This window comes from Callorhinchus milii, unplaced genomic scaffold (genome assembly GCF_018977255.1).
Source record: "Callorhinchus milii isolate IMCB2004 unplaced genomic scaffold, IMCB_Cmil_1.0 Scaffold4, whole genome shotgun sequence".
NCBI lineage: Eukaryota > Metazoa > Chordata > Chondrichthyes > Chimaeriformes > Callorhinchidae > Callorhinchus > Callorhinchus milii.
In genome coordinates this window covers 75319870-75339640 of record NW_024704745.1, presented here as the reverse complement: position 1 = coordinate 75339640, position 19771 = coordinate 75319870, and the positions used below count along the sequence as shown (strand labels likewise).

Below are 19771 nucleotides of genomic sequence, written 5' to 3'. Positions count from 1 at the left end.
ACCCCTCATAATCCCCTTGTCCCTCATGTACACTTCATATCAATTAACACATCCATAGGGCTCTTACAGCTAAAGACATAGTTAACTGGATAAATAATTTAGTCTGAGCTGGTTAACTGCCTGAATCTGGAAAACTATGTTGCAATCAAATGTATTTTTTTGCTTCACTCAAGGGCTCTGTTATCCAAATAACCTGTTTACTGCAAAAAAATCTGAAAACTCTCCCAAATTAGATTGTATTATAGAATCCATCTCAGTTGAATTAATTTAGAGCATGATCAAAGCATCACTTACTGCATACAAAAACAAATCCCAAGAATAGTCAGTCAGAAAACACTTTGAAAGCAACTGAATCCATAAAGTTCATAATAAACTTATAAATTGGGTTACAAAAAAGTGAGTTGTTCTAATGTGAAAGACGCTATGTAAATGTTAGTTTGTTGCGGTCGAATGCCGCATACTTACATCAGTTTTATATCATGAAGGCAGTTGCATGTTAGAACTGCTTATGATGAGGTACATTTAACTGTAATGTTTAATTCGATAAATGATACATGTGCACTAGTCAAGCAGATCGTAAAAATCAGTCAGACATGGGAGAGATCAGTTAACAGATTGCCCACATGGTATTTAGTAACACAACTTTTCTCATGAATTATCTTTTCTATTTTTAAAAGGATTCACATTCTTTGGGGGTGGGGAGGAAATCCTAAGCAGACTCCAACAGAATGTTAGTCAGGACCATTACATTTTCAGCCTTTAAAACCCTAACCCTTTCTTAATTTAAGTTGTCCTTTCTCTACTCTTTCTAGTCATGACCAGTTAACTAGAAGGAAATAGGGATGACTCTTAAGAAATCGAGCCATCACAGCCAAGCCCAATCCTGTCTTCACCTGACCACACAAATACATTTGCAGTCAAGGTTACTGGAAAATAATCAGGAGTAGCAAACTTCCTTAGCCTGATTACTGAGACCAACTATAGCACTCCAGCAGGGATCAGCTAACTTGTGCACAGATGCGATCAGGCTTTAAGCCTCGCTCATACTGCATTTTCACATCAATTTGGCACACTGAACAGAGACAAAATCCTGTGTAGAAAAATGGACAAGAGGCATGGCAGGCCACGCTGAAAAGCTGCCTGCCCGCTGTTTCCTAGTTGGAGGAGTTTGCACCAGTAATCGATTTTCAACCGTTTGCAGTACAAACGCAGGCAGTGCAAATCAATTCAGATTCTGCTCAAAAACAAGCCCTTCAAAATTACTGATTGGTCCAAGGGTGACTATCCGTTTTATTATTGAAGAGCTGCCTGCTCTTTTGACTCTGTAGTGATATTAAATATCAACTGGTTTAGTTGTAATAATCCCTCCAAAACCAAAAACAATAATAAATTGGTCATTTTCAATCTATGACTGTTTGTGGGACATTGCTGTGCGCAATTGGCTGCCGCATTCGCCCACAAATATACAGTCAATTCACTTTACAGTGTGTTCTGTGAAGCGCTTTGGGACGTCCTCCCGACGTGAAAAGCGCTATATCAAATGCAAGGATTATTATTATTATTGTGCATGTACAGAGCTCTCCTCAGCTTAGTCGATGAGATTACTGAACAGGAAGCATGGTATAAATCATCGTTGGGGCTCCTAATTGTTTCATTGCTACAAGTGACAGCAGTTGAAACCAGGCATTACACATTCCTGGCGAGGTCACGAAATACCATGCCGGAATTACTGGAATTTTCTGCAGTGCTCAGAACAAAATAAAAAAGTGCTGCATGCGCCACAAAAGTGACAGGAAGTGTTAATGACAAAAACAGGTTTGCACAGCACATTGTTCCCCGGAAAGAATACCAGCCTGGAAATTGCTATGAGTAGTAAAAGCTGTCGTTTTTGTGAAATCAATGCAAGCAATGCATCAGATCCAGTTTGTCTCTATTATCAATCAGAAATGATGTCCTGCTGTTGGGTTTACTTAAGCTTCACTACTAACATTAATCCTGCAAAATAAATAATCCTGTGGGGAAGGCCAGTTTTTGTACATCTGGATTATTGAATAGTAGTACAGTAACTCAATTTTAATATGATTTACACAGATATTATGCCAGTTAGAATATAATATATAGAATATAATAACTGTTCTGTATCTCACGTACTACTGTACAGCAATTAGTGGGATGTCCTCCCGACGTGAAAGGCGCTGTACAAATGTAATTTTTGTTTGTTTGTTGTAACAATCAAAGTGATGGTGATATAAAAGAGATTGCTTGAATAAGTCATTTCAAAAAAATCTCTTGTTTTTACTTCAGTCTCTAGTCAGTATCTCTAGTAAGTATAGTGGAGTCCTGTAGCTCAGTGGTTAGAGCACTCGCTTTGCAAGCGAGAGACCTGAGTTCAATTCCAGGCAGAGGGCGAAACCTTGGGCAAGTTTCCTTACTCCACACAGAGCCTAATAATAATCCCTCCAAAAACCCAAACAATAGTAAATTTGTCATTTTCAATCCATGACTGTTTGTGGGACATTGCTTTACAGTGTGTTCTGTGAAGTGCTTTGGGACGTCCTCCCGACGTGAAAAGCGCTATATCAAATGCAAGGATTAATAATGGTCCATAAATTACTGGCACGAAGGACTGTGAAAAAACTGGCTTATAAGAAAGAGTCTCTATTGATCAACTTGGGCATCAACTGTACAGACTTTGCCAGGAGTGAGCGGGCTTTTGAAATGCATAATGTGCCATAAAATTAATCGAGTTTACTTCTGTAATTGTTTTGACGTAGTTGAGTGGAGGAGGGAGGGAGGGGAAAACATCAAAATAGTTCATAGAAATTTGATGCATCTTTTTCGCCTCCAGTAATATCTGCCAAAATGGCATAACAATACATTGCAGTGTGCAAGTATATTACAGTATTAATTATATCTGTAATCCCTGGCAGCAATAAATACATGGAGAGGCAATGAGAAATCTGCAGCAAAACTAATAAATATATTTGTACATTTCAACGTTAAAGATTTTTTTAAACCAACACTTTAATAAAGAGTTACTGATCTGATCGACATTGCTTGTTGAAGCTGCAAGATCTACCTTTAGTAACTACCCATATTTAAATGGTACACATGCATAAATGGCCTGAAAAACCAAACAGGATGCTTTTTGTGGAAACATGAAAAGAATACTTTGCAAATACTACCCAGAAAAAATAGGTGCTGAGTTCCCATGCAGAACAAACAGCAAAATGGTTTTCCCTTTGTGATCACAATAGAAAATTCAAATACTTTATGTTATTGTGTTGCTACTTTGGGGGAACAGAAGGGTTTAACAAACCAACCATGATATGAACAAACAATTTAAGCTGATGAATTGTTGGCCAGGACACCAGGGGAAATACATTCCCTTCTCTTTCCAAATACTGTTTTGGGATCTTCAATGTCTACCTGAGTCAGACGGATTCCTTAGTCTTCATTCGAAAAGATGACTGATAATGCAGTGTTCCTCAGCACTATATTGGAATGTCAGCCTAGAATAGGAGCTCAAGTCCCAATATGAAATTTAGATCTGCAGCTTTCTCACCTGAAGGTAAACAAGCTATCAAGTGTGCTAAGCTTTTGGCATCATTTTATGTATTAAAAAGGAAACAAGATTATGACTGATGGGCATACGATGGCTTCAATACACATTACGTAATGCAGGCTTGCATCTGAAATTCTCCATATATAGAATTTGTTATTATTAATATTATTATTATATTATTATTTGTGATCTCAGCCAAGTCATTGAAGGGAGGTGCTGAGCAGAAGACAGGCACTTCTTAACAGAGTAGTAAGGGAGGGAAGAAAAAAATTCAGAAGTAGACCTCCCTTGCTTACTCTTATTCAATGCATTACCTCACAGCAAATTTGTAACCGCTGTGGGTCAGGTAGTTGCATAGGGTGATGATGAAGCTGAAGGAGGGTATCGGATGCAAATTGAGAAGGAAATTAAAATAGAAAAAAAATCTAAAAGAAAACCTGCATATCTGTATTAAGACCATCTTCCTATAAATATACTACCTGATGCCCCATAGTTAGATATTTAAGTAACCAGGGAAAATCATGTAATGATAATGACTGTATGTTCTTCCTTAACAGTGTGTCATTAAGTTTTTCAATTAGAAAATAAATTTTAAAAATGTAAATAAGCCAATACAAAAATATTAAGAAACACTCTGAAGTCTGTGGATCATTCTTCACCCACCCTCTCCAACCAATTCACAAAAAAAGTTTCCTTTTAGCATCCAATTAGGCTTTGCATCCATTCAAACCTTTGACAGGGCAACATGTCCATCATATGTCAAAGGATTGTAATACAACAAATTCCTAATACAAAACAGGCTTTGCGTGAGAAGGATAAATGGAATTTAGCATTGAACAATCTTATGACATATTCAAAAGACAACTGGGGTCATGTCATGTTAAAACAATTGATCGAGGAAGTATGATGTTTTGCATTTCAGTTGCAAATGTCATTCAGAAACTTTCATTTGGAAAAGGATTGGGTTTTTGCAGACCCCAGAAGCTGTCAATGTTGCCCAACATCTTTCTCTCCATACACACCAGAACACCACCACAGAACACCACCACAGAACACCTGTTGTGTACCTCTGCTAAAGTCATTCTCAAAGTGCTGATGGGTGAGAGGTCTATGTCCACAAGCTGTACTGTATTAAAACTCTGAGTGACAAAAACATTAATGACAAAACACACAAGTTAGATTAGACATGCAAAGCGGTTAGAAAATACACAAATATTTACAGTAATGTTCATCATATATTATCAAGGTTTTTTTTCTGCATTTCTTTATCAGCACTCATGCAAATTCAGCCAAAAGACAGGAAAAATACATCGGCATATCCTGATATCAATACAAGTGTTAAAAAGCACAAGTGACACTAATTAAGGATAAAACTGCATTAAGCATGACACATGAAACACTTGTCTTAAGAACAACTATGAAACATGAGCATATTGCAACTTTTACACAGCAGTCTTCAGAAAAGCATTGACAAAACATTAATGACAAAATAGACAAGTTAGATTTGACATGCAAAGTGATTAGAACATACACAACATCTATAGTAATATGTACTGTATATTGTTTATGTAAAGGCATAATTTCACCCTTCAAACCTCCAAAGGTCCACAAAAACTATGGTTTCTATGGACTGACCATTATTTGTTGTAAGATTTGTGTGAAACATACCATTATTACAATGATACAATTACTTAGAATATTGGAATAACTTTTGTGATTATGGACCTGAATCAAACAAAATTTTAAAAGATGAAAATGTTAGCTAATGCTCAGCTGAACGCACTATATGTTCTTCCCTATTCTCTCTCAGTCCCTTTTCTTTTAACTTCACTATTATTAGTTTCTACCATTCCATTTCTTTTGAAAACACCCTCTAATTTTAAAATATCTTTGACTTACCTTTCTCTTTGCTCTCTGCTCCTAAAGATACATTGGAAGTGAACGCACCTATTTTAATGACTGGTTTTGTGGATGGGTGAAAACGCAGGTTTACTGGCCAGTATTAACCCAGTTGAATAAAGATTGACATAGGTGCATCACACAGACAACTTAGTCAAGTTGTGAAGTAAAAAAAAACACAAAACCTGAAACTGGAGCTGCAAATGAGTAAACCCCGCTGTGGCGAGAGAAATAGATAAATTTGCACATTCTAAGGGTTAAATCATTTGGGATGTATTTCTGTTTTTTTGCATTGAGGATCCCAGGGCAAAGCCAAACCTCAGAGTACAGTGCAGCAAGGATCAAAGAGTAGCCAAACAAAATAGGTCAAATGTTTAGGCAATATTGAGCTTAGATTTGAACACATGAATGGGATCAAAGTTTACACATTCCGCCAATGTACTTTGAGAGGATTTATGAATTGTACACTGAGGCTATGTAATCTCATTAGGAAGAGCAGATAGCTGAATGGAAGACGTAACTGTAGTTCAGACATGCAAAGCCCAGCGTATTGCTAATTTGATGGAACAAAATAAAAACAATCCTTGCATTTGACAAAGAGCTTTTAACATCAGCATGCACCATCAACTTTAATGCAAATTTCAGAGGAAAGGAGATAAACATGCACGTAAGGTTAGTGCAAGGTCATAATGTTATAATTTCTAGAAATTCAGATGAGAAATTAACTAGCAAAATGTTCAATAGAATTCCCATAGTTGATTGGGGTAAGAAGATCAGCAGTCAAATAGCAATGCAGAAAATCACAGTGGCCATTTGTAGATTAGGGTTAAACTTTCAAGGTGTGGATTAGTTGAGAGTAAACACGTGCAATAACTTTGCAAAGTACAAATGTAAGATGAATAATAAAGCATAACCAAGGGTAGAAGCTTCTTTTTCTTTGAAGATTTCTAAGTAGAAGTTAATAAGGTAGGAGAGACTGAAGGGTAGAAACAAGTTTAGAGACACATCTCTTAAGCGTAAGGGAAACCACCAGGGTTGGAGCCTCAAGTCCATGGAGTAGAAAATCTGACAGACATCAGAAAAGAGGTGTGGATGAAGTAAGAAGAGATAAAACATGATGTGGGACAGATTGGCATAACAGAGTATAGCACATGTACAAGGTAGGAAGATTAGCGATCAGAAGCAGAGTTAAAATTAGGAAAAATATTTAGCATTAAAGTAGAACTAGATGACTACACTTATTACCACACATAATTTTTATCCTGTTTGACAGCATCATTTTGTTAAATGTTTCATAGGATTATTCTCATTGGAGCAGAGAAGGTTTTGAGGAGACCCAATAGAGGTCTTCAAAATCATGAGGGGATTTGATAGGTTAGAAAGTGAAAAACTGTTCCCACTGGTGGGTGTGTCGGTGACTCGAGGTCGCAGATTCAAAATAGTCTCTAAAAGAAGCCGAGGGGAGGTGAGAAGAAATTTTTTCACGCAGTGAGTTGTTCTAATCTGGAACGCATTGCCTGAAAGGGTGGTCGAGGCCGATTCGATAACTACTTTTAAAAATGCAATGGACGGGTATTTGAGGAGGACGGGTTTGCAGGGTTATGGGGAAAGGGCTGCGGAGTGGGATTGACATTACATTGCTCTTTTCAAAGAGCTGGCACAGACTCGATGGGCCGAATGGCCTCTTTTTGTGCTGTACAATTCTATGATTCTAAGTAGTTTGTTAGAAAGAGTCAACAAATAGCAGTATATTCATATATATCAAGAATCAGAACAGATTTGAAACTGAAAAGTTATAATGGCCACTTTCCTGGAGGGCAGATCTATGAAAAAGATGATAAGCAGTGCGGTTCAGTAATATTTTAGTTGGAATATCAATGACATTGATCTGTACTGTGGAAACAGTTTTTGACACTCTACCAGTATTTCAGCAGTAGTTTATTTATATCCTGTATGTATCAAAGAACTTGTTCCATAGTGGTAGAGGCCAAGCAGTGGAGAAAAGATGACACCAATGTACACTAAACAGTCTGGAGTACATGTCATTCAGGTCTGAGAGCTACTTAGGCTACAAAAAAGTAAAACTGTGATAAGTGAAGAAGCCTCACTTGTATCACATATAGGCTTGATTATTCTAACAGCTCCAGCTCCTCCCTACATACCCTCACACCCTCCAGATCTCTGCAGCCTGTGTCCTCTTTTGCTCCAGCCTCAGCAAGCCCATCATCCTCATAGCCACCCAACTCCAATGGTTCCCCATTCCCCCAGTATATCAAATTCAAAATCCTTGTCTTTATCTTAAAATCCTTTCAAGGCCTTGTCCCACCCAACCTATCCAAGCTTGTCCAAGCAGGCCCCTGCTGCTCCCTCCACTCAGCAAATACTAGCCTACTTCATGTCCCCCGCCTAATCTGACCCACCAACAATTGCTGATCTTTCAGTCATTCTGTCTCTGGAACATTCACTTTGGAAGCATATTATTACAAACTTATTTGCAGGGCCAATCAAGTTCAGGTTATTTTAATTTTGGAGTACACCTTAGTACGATCATGCTTGAAATACTGTGTATAATTTTAGCCATTCTAGTTGTGAAAGGGGATTGATGTGTGGAGAGAGAATAAACTGTGATGGTGTTAGCACTTAAAGTTCTTATGCTGTAGAGAACCATTCAACTAAGCTGCTTATCATTCGAGAAGAATGGATTCAGTGAGGCATGAATAATACAGACCTAAGGTGGTAAGCGATATTGAAAGAGATGATAGTAGTAAATAGTGAACACACTCACTCCATTCAAAGTAAAGGGAAATTGTTCCACGCATACGTGGAACTCAGTCTTGTTAGGATACTCTTAAGCACAACAATGAATTTCCAAAATGCAGAACACTGCAGATGCTGGAAATCTGAAACAAAAACAGAAGGCACTGGGAACACTCAGCAGGTCAGGCAGCATCTATGGAGAAAGGAAAGTGAGTCAAAGTTTCGGGTCCACGACCCTTCATCAGAACATAAAGGAATTTCCATGTGTGTCAAAACATTCTGCTGACCCCCCCAACCCCCTGTAACTTCTTCTTTCTCCTGCACAGGAAGTATTGCTCTTCAAGTAGATTGAGAAGGTGGAGGTGGGGGCATTTTTTCACAAATTAAGATTTTAGATGTGGGTCAATAGACATTAAACAGAATGAAGGACTAGAAGGAGAAAACATAGTTATTAATAACATGTCTGTAATAGCTATAGAGCACTGTATCCAGAACATAGTGTTAGGGAACTTCAAATCTGTGCTGCAATGATGAAAATTATACAGCAGTACCAGTCACATGATCAAATCAAATATGTTCAAAAATGAACCTATTTTCCCTCTAAATCATTAATTTTGTCAATGCTACTGGTAAATCAACATCATTTACACTTAATTATGTTCTATTTCCCCAAGGTTTTTAAAATTAAATTACTCCAGGGCTGTGTTGATTTTAAGTTGATTTTACTTCCCTCAAACTCTCAAGAGCCAATTTTATATATAAAAAAATTATAACTGGTTTCATCTAATGGATTCTTGTCAGCAGGCGAAACTGACTTGCTTCATGGATCTCTGATCATCATCATCATATATGCACATCAAAGCCACAAAACTGAACTCTTTTCAATGTAAACATTTAGCTTGCTTAGAGAAATGTTAACATCATCTTCCCTCCATAAACTGGTCATTTAGGAGAGGGCAAAGAGCACAAAAGACACTTGTGAATAAAGTTGTTTCTTACCATATCATTGTCACTGGGCTGAAATTGGAACGACTGCAATTTTTGGAACACAGGATTCTCTTGGAGAAAAAGCTGCAGATTGTAATCCCGCAACCCCTGAGAATATTAACGTCACATGGTAGCCATATTAAGAAATTATCAACACAGTTTAGTCATCAAGGAATAATGAATATTTTAAGGGATACACATAAGCAACTCCTACCCCGATACAATCTTAAAATTAATTATAATAATCCTTGCAGTTGATATAGAGCCTTATCACGTCTTCAAGACTTCTCAAAGCGCTTCGTAGAATATACTGTAAGGTGAATTGATTGTATATTTTGTATACAATTGCACAGCAGTATCCCACAAATAATTAGGGATTGAGTAACCAAGATACAATTATTATTATATCTATTATTATAATTATTATATCTTGATTTCATTACATATTGTTCAGTAATCTTTTGAAAAAGACCCCAATCATACGCTCAAGGGAAATTATTGGAAATATATCATTTCAATTTTGCACATTTTACAAACTTGAATGTAACAAACAATGAAATCCTAGCATCCAACATTAAGATTTAATGCCATATTAACATCCTTAATTTTATAAGTGTAAGGAATTGAAAGTGTTTAGGTGTATGCAGGGTAAAACAAATTTAGGGTTTAGACAAATTGCGTTATTGGTTTGGATAAAAGACTGGACTGAAATAAATACTTTAGCCTGAAAGTGACAACTTGCAGTCTAGCAATCCAGCATAATCAAGAGAGCTACAATGCCAGCAGTTCAATTAGATCACGTGGCAGTTATGAGCTTACTTTTGCCTTGAAAGTGTTAATGTAAGCATCTGTTAAAATTGTATCCTGTGGTGAGCAACAGTTCAATATGGAGTGCGGGAATTTTACAGGGGATGAATTTGGAAAGTGTAGCCATAAGGTCACTTATTGTGACCAATAGATATTACTAAAGACAAAATTAGAGAATAAAACTATTAATTAAAAATATATTCACTTTAAACACTTAACAGATGCCATATATATAAGAGCATTATATTATTCCTTGGTGCGCTCCTCCATCCTATGCTAAAGCACCTTATTTTTTTTAAAATTTCTGAATTATATTCACCATTAATAACAACTTGTTTTCACTTCTAATTTTCTTTGATCTCCTTATATTGTATATTGATCTCTTCAACAATAACAACTTGCATTTATATAGCGCCCCTTACGCAGGATAGCGTCCCAGAGCACTTATCCCAAATCTCCAATTGAGAGAATTGCTAGACAATCTGCTAATCCTATGGTTTAATTGGCTCCTATGAGTTACTTGGAAGGATCACAAGGGAAACTGGGTTCTATCATTCAGTGGTGCAGACCCTACATTCTCCCACTTGCTATTTGGCGGGCAGGTCTTCAGCCTCTCTGCCCCCACTCTCTGGAAGTCCATCCCACAGTCCCTCTGCCTAGCCCCCACCCTTGCCTCTTCAAGACCCCTCTCAAGACCCTCCTCTTCGGTCAACCTCTTAGCCCTACACTCTCTGCCCTCCACCCCTCCTGATCTCAAACACTAGCTCAGGGATGGATCCTTGACTGTCCAGCGCCTTGGGAAGTCGTCCTAACGTGAAAGGCTCTATACAAATAAAATGTGTTGTTGTTACTCTTCAGAAGTAATTTGCTACCTACAGATCTTGCTATCTGTTCACCTACAGATAGTCACTACACTTCACAATAAAACCCATAAGGCGTTTTGAAACATATTGACAACATGATAAGTTGCAATTACAAGGATTATCATTATTCTATTATTAATTATAAAATTGCATTAGTTTCCCTCCTCCTCTGCTGAGTAGAGCCTTTGTTGGAGGACAGTTCCACAGGCACCAGTAACCTTTGGACCAAAGAGCTCATTGTTCGGGTGTAGAGTTCAACAATGAATGTTAGCAGGCTAGTCATCGGGGTGAGGGGTGGGGGGAAGGAGAGAAAGGAAGAGAAGCATTATAACTGAACCTTATTCTGCCTTCATAATAATAAACAGGAGAGCATGATAATGACAGTGATTGCCTGCATTCAAATGGTTTTGGCAACTTGCGGCGAATCAAAGAGGTGCAGATGAAAGTTAACGATATCAAGAGTGGTAAAAGTGAACTGTTTATTTTTTTATTGAGCCATGAATGAACCTTTTTCTGAAGAGTAATTGGTTGCAACCCATACACAAGATTCTGGTAAATGTCGGATAGTAATAAATAGATGAAATATATGCTACAGGTGTAACCACAGACGGACTACAATGATTCAGTGAAATACAGTTAATGCAACATTTCATTGGCCATGGTTTGCTCCCATTTCCTGTTGATAGTAAAAGTTGTATAGAAGCTGTCAAAGAATGCTAGAGGAAGTAGATCACAGGAGGCAATGCTAGAGATGGTAGAGTTGGGGAAAGGAGAGCTTTGAAGAGACTGAAAATTCTCAAATTGGAAGTGTGCAAGACAAATCCATCATGTACCAAACGCATGCAATTACTTCAGCATCATATAGAATTTTGGTCTGTAAAATTAAACCACACGTGCTGAACAAGTTGTTTTATATCTCATCTGCCGGTCAGTTCTTCTGTGTTGTCAGGTCACTGATGATGTCGCTGTGGACTTTGCTGAGCTGCGTTCACAGAAAGTCGGCTGCTCAGCGGCTACTGCATTCGAGAGCGTTTCCAGTGGTTGCGAGGATGTTACTGATGTCACTGAACCTGGCCAGGCAGCTCTGAAAACATGGTGCTCTCATATAGCATTATGAAGTGCTGGATACCATTATGAAGTGTGAATTCATGACATGATTATTCATTCGTGGGTAAGTACACCTGCCTCGCAAATTAGAGGGCACGGGCTCGATTCCCAGGCAGGGCAAAACGTTAGCTAAGTTTCCTTACTCCACATGCCTCTGTTTTCCTAGCAGCAAATTTGAACCCAGCTGTTCGTCAATTGGCGGATCGCTTTCCGGGGTAATAATCCCCGAAAAAAAAATTGGTCGCTCAATCTACGACTGTTTGTGGGACAATGCTGTGCTTAATTGGCAGCCGCGTTTCACTCACAAATACCAAACCACTTTACAGTATATTCTGTGAAACACTTTGAGACGTCTCAAAGACGTGATAAGGTGTTATATCAAATGCAAGGATTACTATTATTACTGCATATAGATCAAGATTTCTTTCCTGTGATATGGCAACTAGAATTTTTTACAATATCTCAGGTAGGTCAAACCAGTTGCACAGGCTGTTATTACTACATGTGATTTATGCTCTATTCCCTTCAGACATAGATTGAGGAGCTCATTAGTTTTGTTCACAGCCACCATACGCTGCGCTGATGGTTTGAGCGATCAATCCACTATTCAAGCCTATCCAAGTCTGTCTCGTGTCAGGTCCTTTAAAATAATACTGTTCAAGTTATATTCCCATTGTTCATTCTCCTACCCTATTCTCCATTTGTTTTATTTATTCACATTAAATGACATTTGCTACTTGGCAATGTCTTTTGGCAGCCTCGACTCTTAAATAAGTCCAGCTATCACTTTGTGTTTGGTTAGCCAATTCCTTATCATTTGCAACTCCCCTGTCCTCACTTCCAAATCATTCACATGTATGTACTATAATGAACATCATTCCAAGCAATACTCCCTATGGCACAATGCTAATTACTTCCTTCCATGTTGATGCAACTCCATGTAAAACTCCCCTTGTTTTTTACATCTTCAAGTAGTTTAGCAGCAAAACTTTCAGTTATTACACGGCAGCCTGGGAGAAGCTCATGGGTCAAAAGAGGAAAACACAAGTAGTGCAAGTGTTGCAATTTAGCACATGTAAGGCCTTGCGAAATCAAACTCCATTTAAAAAAAGGCACTGTTATCCTTGATTGTGTTTGCTGATATGGATTATTAAAAAAAATGAATCGAGATGCTTTTCAACAGCATGTTTGTGAGCTGTTGCACACAGAACATTGCTTCACCCCAGGTAAACCACCAACTGTTGTCTGAAATGTATCATTTGCATAATTAAGCCAGATTGTCGCTTCTGAGTGCTGCAGATAGAGCTGTAGTAGTGCAGATGAACCATGAATGTCATTTGCAATCAGGTGGGAACATTTCCTGCACAGCATTCTCTAAGTGTTGGCCTGGATTCACTTCGTTTCTCAGTCAATTGTAGGAAGCTAACACTTGTCCAGCAAATTTGGCATCTAGAGCAATGCCTTATTTCCTCGTATCACACTGTGATAGTGTCTGTCCTGTGCTTAAAAATGACCTGACACTGAACCCTGCCTCCTCATTCTCTTCCTTTTCCAAGATAATTGGCCGTTTTGGCACAGCAGATGCTTGTGTGCCGATAACTTCCTTAAGGTGGCCTGTTATGCTTTCAATGTTAAATTCTAATCCTGCAGGACTATTGTGAGTCTGATTTTGCCACATTTAAATGTGGACTCCTGCAACATTAGATTAAGTAGGATTGAACAGGATAACATTATTAGGGTACTGTGGGATTAGAATTCAGATTAGATCAATTAGGCCGCAGGAGTGCTAATTTTATCACATCCTTTCGATAAGATTTCAGAAATGAGCATCATTTATAAAAGAGGTGCTACTCTTACTGATTATTCTGCTAAATTCCACTAAATGCCACCAAAAAAACAATGTTCATCTTTTACAAGCTTTATTCCCACATACGGTGAACTCAATGATGGCTTTTGGGATTCCTCATCCATTTTATCAAGTGATAACATGAATGGGGAACTTGCAGGAAATCGGAAGAGATATAACTTGCGATAACTATCAAATATAACATATAAATATATCCAAGCACGTACATAAGCAAGGTTCATATAAAAAAAACTGATAAAAGTTAGGGAACAGAGACTCACCCTGCTCGAAGCTTCCACCAATAATTGGAATGTGTTTTGTACAGACTGGCAGGCCTCAAGTTCCGTTCTGCTGAATACCATCAAGTATTCTTTAAGATGGTCATAGAAATTTCCATCCAGAGCCTATACAAGCAAGCATAAACAAAGCAATTGTTTTACAATAACATCAACAACAGTTTACTTTCATATAACACCTTTCACATCAGGAGGACTATATATACTCCCAAAATGTACACAGTTATAATGTGGAAGACTAACGAGGCTCTGGTACTTGGAAGAGCCTAATTATTCTCAATCCATCTAAAAATCAAACCCGTTGTATGTAAGTATGGAGACTATATGAATCTAAAAAACCTTTTGAAGTCTGACAGTCCTTACTGTTGAGGTGGCCAGTTTGGACAGGGCACCAATCATTACAATTCAGGTGAGATAATGGATTTAACTGGCTACACGCCTGGATCACCTGGTGTAAAATCTACAAAATTCACCAGACTGGAGATTGAGAATCCAATAACAAGATACTGAGGATAAGGCAGCAAGAGAATAGAAAAGTAGATTGTGAATATAGAAGAGGAAGTGTAAAAAAGATATTTTTAGCTATGCAAGACTGTCATTCCCAAGGAGTCAGTGTAGAGTAATGCATTGTAGAATTGCGGCCAGTTATTTATGAAAGTCCCTGGATCGCATCCAGAGCCCTTATTCATGATGACATAGCATTGTAAAGATCAACAGCACAGTGCTCACTTCCTCCTCCATTTTCACAAGTGAAAATAATAATCCTTGCCTTTGATATAGAGCCTTATCACGTCTTCGAGATGTCTCAAAGCTCTTCACACAATATATTGTAAAGTGGATTGACTGTATATTTTGGGGACGAATGGGAGTAATCAATCAAATATACAGGAATGACTAAAACCAATGTTTTGAAGCAACTCAAAGTAGTAAAAGCATCAATTATATGTTATCACTGGCAAGTTTACTGCCCTTATCACTGAGTTTATAGATGAGATTTTTCGATCAGTTCAACCACTATATAAATGTAATTTTGCTGTTGTTGTTGTTCACCCATCATCAATAAATTAACTGACAATTGGTTAGTCACCTCCAAATAACTACACAGTACCTGGATCATTAAGCTAAACTACAGAATTCTGCAGCAAACCAGCAAACTAGATGAGTCGCCTACTCATATTCTAATATGCTCCAAACACAGAGGAACTGAACATATTATTACTAAATTGTAATAATTATTGCTAAACTAAACTGTACCCAAGGAGTGGAGAATATTCAAAAAAGGAAAGATAATTGGGAAGTATATACTAGTTGCTCTAACAGCTGTCGGGGAGAAGTACAGTATGTGGAACTATCTCTTAAGGGGCTATTTTGTGTTCTTGTCATTTAAAAAGATCAGAGGTTAGTAAGAGTAGTCAGCATGGCTTTAAAGTGATGCCTCACAAGTCCACTAGAATTCTTTGGAGTCATATCCAAATTTGGGAATGAAAGATCTTCAAGATACAAGACACCTTGGCTTGCAGAAGTGTCAGTCTGTATGTGAGGATTTTAAAAACGATTAAGACTCATGGAATCCATACCAAAACTGGCCTGGTCATGGAAATAATGCAATAAATGAAAAAGGCTTTGCTGGGTGCCAGATTCATGATATTCTACAAGGTTTCAAAGTGCCTCAATAATAAATGACATGGAAGAGGGGGCTTCCAACACTAAAATGACCAGATGGCACAAAGCTTTATGCCCAGACTACTAGGGTTGGGGAAATAGTGGTTAGAATTCAGCGAAGTCTAAAACAATAATAATAATCCTTGCATTTGATTTACTGCCTTATCAGGTCTTTAAGACATTTCAAAGGGCTTCATAGAATATACCATAAAGTGAACTGACTGTATATTGGTGAGCGGAACATGGCAACCAATTACGAACAGCAGTGTCCCACAAACAATCGTGGATTGAGTGACCAAATTATTATATTTTTTTGAAGGAATTATTACCCCTGGAAAAGTGATCCGCCATTCGACTAATAACCGGGTTCCTACTTACTGCTGGGTAAACAGAGGTGTGTGGATCAAGGAAACTTGCCCAACGTTTCACCCTGCCGGGAATCGAACCCAGATCCTCTCGCTTGCGAGGAGAATGCTCTAATCACTGAGCTACAGAACTCCACATGCTTTGAACAGGGCCTAAATGGCACTTCCTTTCAAATAAAGCATAGGCTGAAAAGTATTTTCTTTCTGGCAGTAAATGAAACATACAATTTTGGACTTCCCTGTAAAAATGTATAAAAACTTATATAAACATGGAATAAGTTCATTAATCACGAGCGCAGATATGAAAGAATAATGGTGAGTAAATGTAAACAATTTAAGAATTCATAAAATCAAACAAATCCAATTGTGGTCTGGCCAGGGGTCTCCAACCATTCTATTACTACTCGATGTCTCTCTCACGCATTATCAAAAAGACAATTAGGTGGTGGCCTAAGATATGGACATATGGATATTACTAAAACAGTTCACACTTGAAAGAAAAAATACAAATCAAGTGTGAAGAGGAAATGGAGGTCTAATGGGACAATGGCACAATTATTGGCTAACCACCTAAAGTATCATGTTGTAAGGTTCGGCTTATTTTCTGAAATATTGCTCAATTACACTTCGGGGTCATGCGTTCTATAGAATTCCCCTCAGGAAATCAAATGCGTAAAGTCCTTTGTGGGTAAATTGTGCACAAAACAAAGATAGACCCAAACAGTCCTTTCTTTCTTCCACGATATATTATGGCTTCATTTTATTCTGTAACACAATTAAAAGCCCTTGCAATAATACAAGGGCAATGTGCATTTTAACAGTGGATTTTGGTTAAAGAACCAGAAATGCCTGGTTATAAAAGATTTAGCAAAACAAATTCAGACACGAATGATAAATTTTCAATATAATTGTGGCAATCATAGCAGCAATAGCAGCAATGATTGTGATAACAAACCCTTTTTGTATGGATAAGTATAGGCAATATTTCAGAAGTCAAAAAATCTAGACATTCTGAAAAAAAACAGCACTACAAACATGTTAAAAATAAGTGTAAAACATGGTAGCATCTGCAATGCCAGAAATATCCCAACTCCCCAACATCTTTCTACAGTATTAAAGCATTTCACAGCCAAGGACAAGAGATGTAAAAATGCAATGCACTTTGAACTGACACAGAATCACCAGTCGTTAATTCTGCAGATGTAATAAGGCAAGTTAAAGAGATAGCCCAACAGAGTACATTGTTTTTCCAGTTGTGCAAATACGACAAAAATACACAAAGACCTGATGAAATCATGGCAACTGAAATCAACGCACTATTCATGTGACCACACCAATGCCCAAACATTTAGCTAACCCATGTCTGTCTGACTGCTTGAGAATACATCACCGTGTCTCAATGAGTTTCCTCTTCCTTGTTTTGTGGTGTAACGACTGATGTTTCCTGGTTTTGTCTTATGTTAAGCCAAACTCACTGACAGGCAGCCCAATTTAGAACTAACAAACTCTTTCAGAGAACTTAGCTGCAGTGTCAAAACCATCTACGGAATCTTTAAAGGCAGAAATGACTGATTTTTGGGAAGTCTGCTAGGAGTCAAGGAAGCCGGCATTAAAAGCAAAAACTGTATTAGTTATGTTGTTTTTTCCTGGTTTAGAATTAATTGCACAGAGGACGCCAAAAAGGCATTAAAGTCTGTTAAACTGTTAAAGTCATGAATCAAACAGCCACAGACTGATCCCTGTTACAAAGTCCTGTGGTTGCAGATCTAGATAGCGTGAGTGGCTATCTGACCATAGGGATGTTACAGGCAATTCTGGGCCTGTCTTTGTGTAACATCCGCTTTCTAGCAGGTTCATTTGAAGGTGAGTGATAATGAGTAAAAATCTAGATTTCACCATCTCTCCCTAACCCATGGTTCCTAAGGCCAATTTTGGTCTCCATGTACTTTGAGTAGAAACTCCCAAACTGAAAACGTTCAGTCTCATCGTCACCAACCTTCTAAACGTTTACAATTCTAACCAGAAGGGCAGTAGGTAATATTCTCTGCACTCTCTCACGCCATTTAGCATTGTTGTTTCCATTCTACTCTGATTCTTTCAAGAGGAACAATAGAGATCCAGTCAGTCAATACTGTAAAATCATTGTAATCAACAAGTGAGCTAATGTTGAGGATCAAACACAAGACACCAAGTACATCTAATTTCACTGGTGAAAAACTAATGATAAATTACTTTATTTTTGTATTGTTCTTGGATTTCAATAGGCAAAATTTGAGCAGCCACTAATATACCAAACAAGTTCAAGGGATTGCACCAAGTAGAATCTCCAGTATCAAATGTATATGATGTTATCACTGATCTGAAATATCAAACATGCCAACAAGTAAATAATAATTATAATCCTTGCATTCGATATAGCACCTGATCACGTGATTGAGATCTTGCTATGAAATATAGTGACTATGTATTTATAGACAAACATGGCAGCCAATTTGCACACAGCCATGAAGTAAATGGCCAAATGTATGTATTGAGGGGGATTGTTGGCCGGGACACCGGGAGAAACTCTATTTTTCAATAGTAATATGGGATCTTTACCGTCCATCTGAAAAGGCAGATGGAAACTCAATTTAATGTCTCATCCGAAGGATGGCACTTCCAACAAAGCAGCACATCTCTAGCAGACTGCATTGAAGTATCAGCCACAACTGAGTTCAGACGTGTGGTTAGAACCCACATTCTTCTGACTCAACTGGGTTAGGCTGACACCTGAAATAGTTTGATACAGTTTTAAGAAGATTGTGGCTGGGCCATAGGAGTGGAGAAGATTGCACAGGTCGGCTGTCTGGAGAGAGCACTGAGGTTGGGAAGGAGTTTAAAAATGAGAATATCCATCTTTTGAAAACAATGTTGATGCCTTAAAGAGCTTGTGGAGCTTGGCAAGTAAGGAGTGAAGGGAGTTTCGGGAGGAACTGGGCCATTTGGGGCTCTGGATGAATTGAAATTTGCAAAAGGTGGAACCTGAGAGAAGAGTATGCTTTAAGGCTGACAGTGGTCTCGATAAGGATTATAGTAGGCATTAAGAGAGCAATGTCGTAGAGGTGGAAAGTAGCATTCCTGGTGACAGATGCAAGTGTAATACAAATTTCAATGCAGACAGTTACAGCATACTGCCATTAAGGTAGGAAAACACACTACCAAAGCTAGGAAGAGACAAGAAAATATATTGTGGTTTGAATAAATACATTGAGGCTAAGTGCACAAAATAATGCTGACCTAGATCTAACATTAGTACAGTTGCTATTCAAGTCAACAGAGGGAGCTGTTGGACACTGCGGTACTGAAGGTTGCATTGTTTTCATTGATTCACTTTCACATCTGAAATGCCAATTTATCTACAGCCACAACCTTGGAGATTTCTGCTAATCCCTCAATGACGTAAAACACACATTATTGCTTTTCATCCACTAGTGAAACCTTTAGTATGCACATATCTCTCTCTCCCTCACACACACATTTTACAGTCAAGAGATCAACATTTTGCAATACACTGTTTGCAATTTTGAGTCATTTTTGGGGGAGTTTTTCCTATGTAATTAATTAAACACGTAATGGTA

General features: G+C 38.0%; 1 protein-coding gene across 2 annotated transcripts in view; it reads right to left on the bottom strand.

Moving 5' to 3' along the window:
* LOC103177160 (F-BAR and double SH3 domains protein 2) overlaps nucleotides 1–19771 on the bottom strand; it is a 137843-nt gene that overhangs the window by 34049 nt on the left and 84023 nt on the right. For both annotated transcript variants that reach the window (XM_042333902.1, XM_042333903.1), the window contains 2 exons: nucleotides 14113–14235; nucleotides 9221–9316 (listed from right to left, as the gene is read on the bottom strand). In XM_042333902.1, the coding sequence (XP_042189836.1) occupies nucleotides 9221–9316; nucleotides 14113–14235 (219 nt within the window). The remainder of the gene's footprint in view (nucleotides 1–9220; nucleotides 9317–14112; nucleotides 14236–19771) is intronic.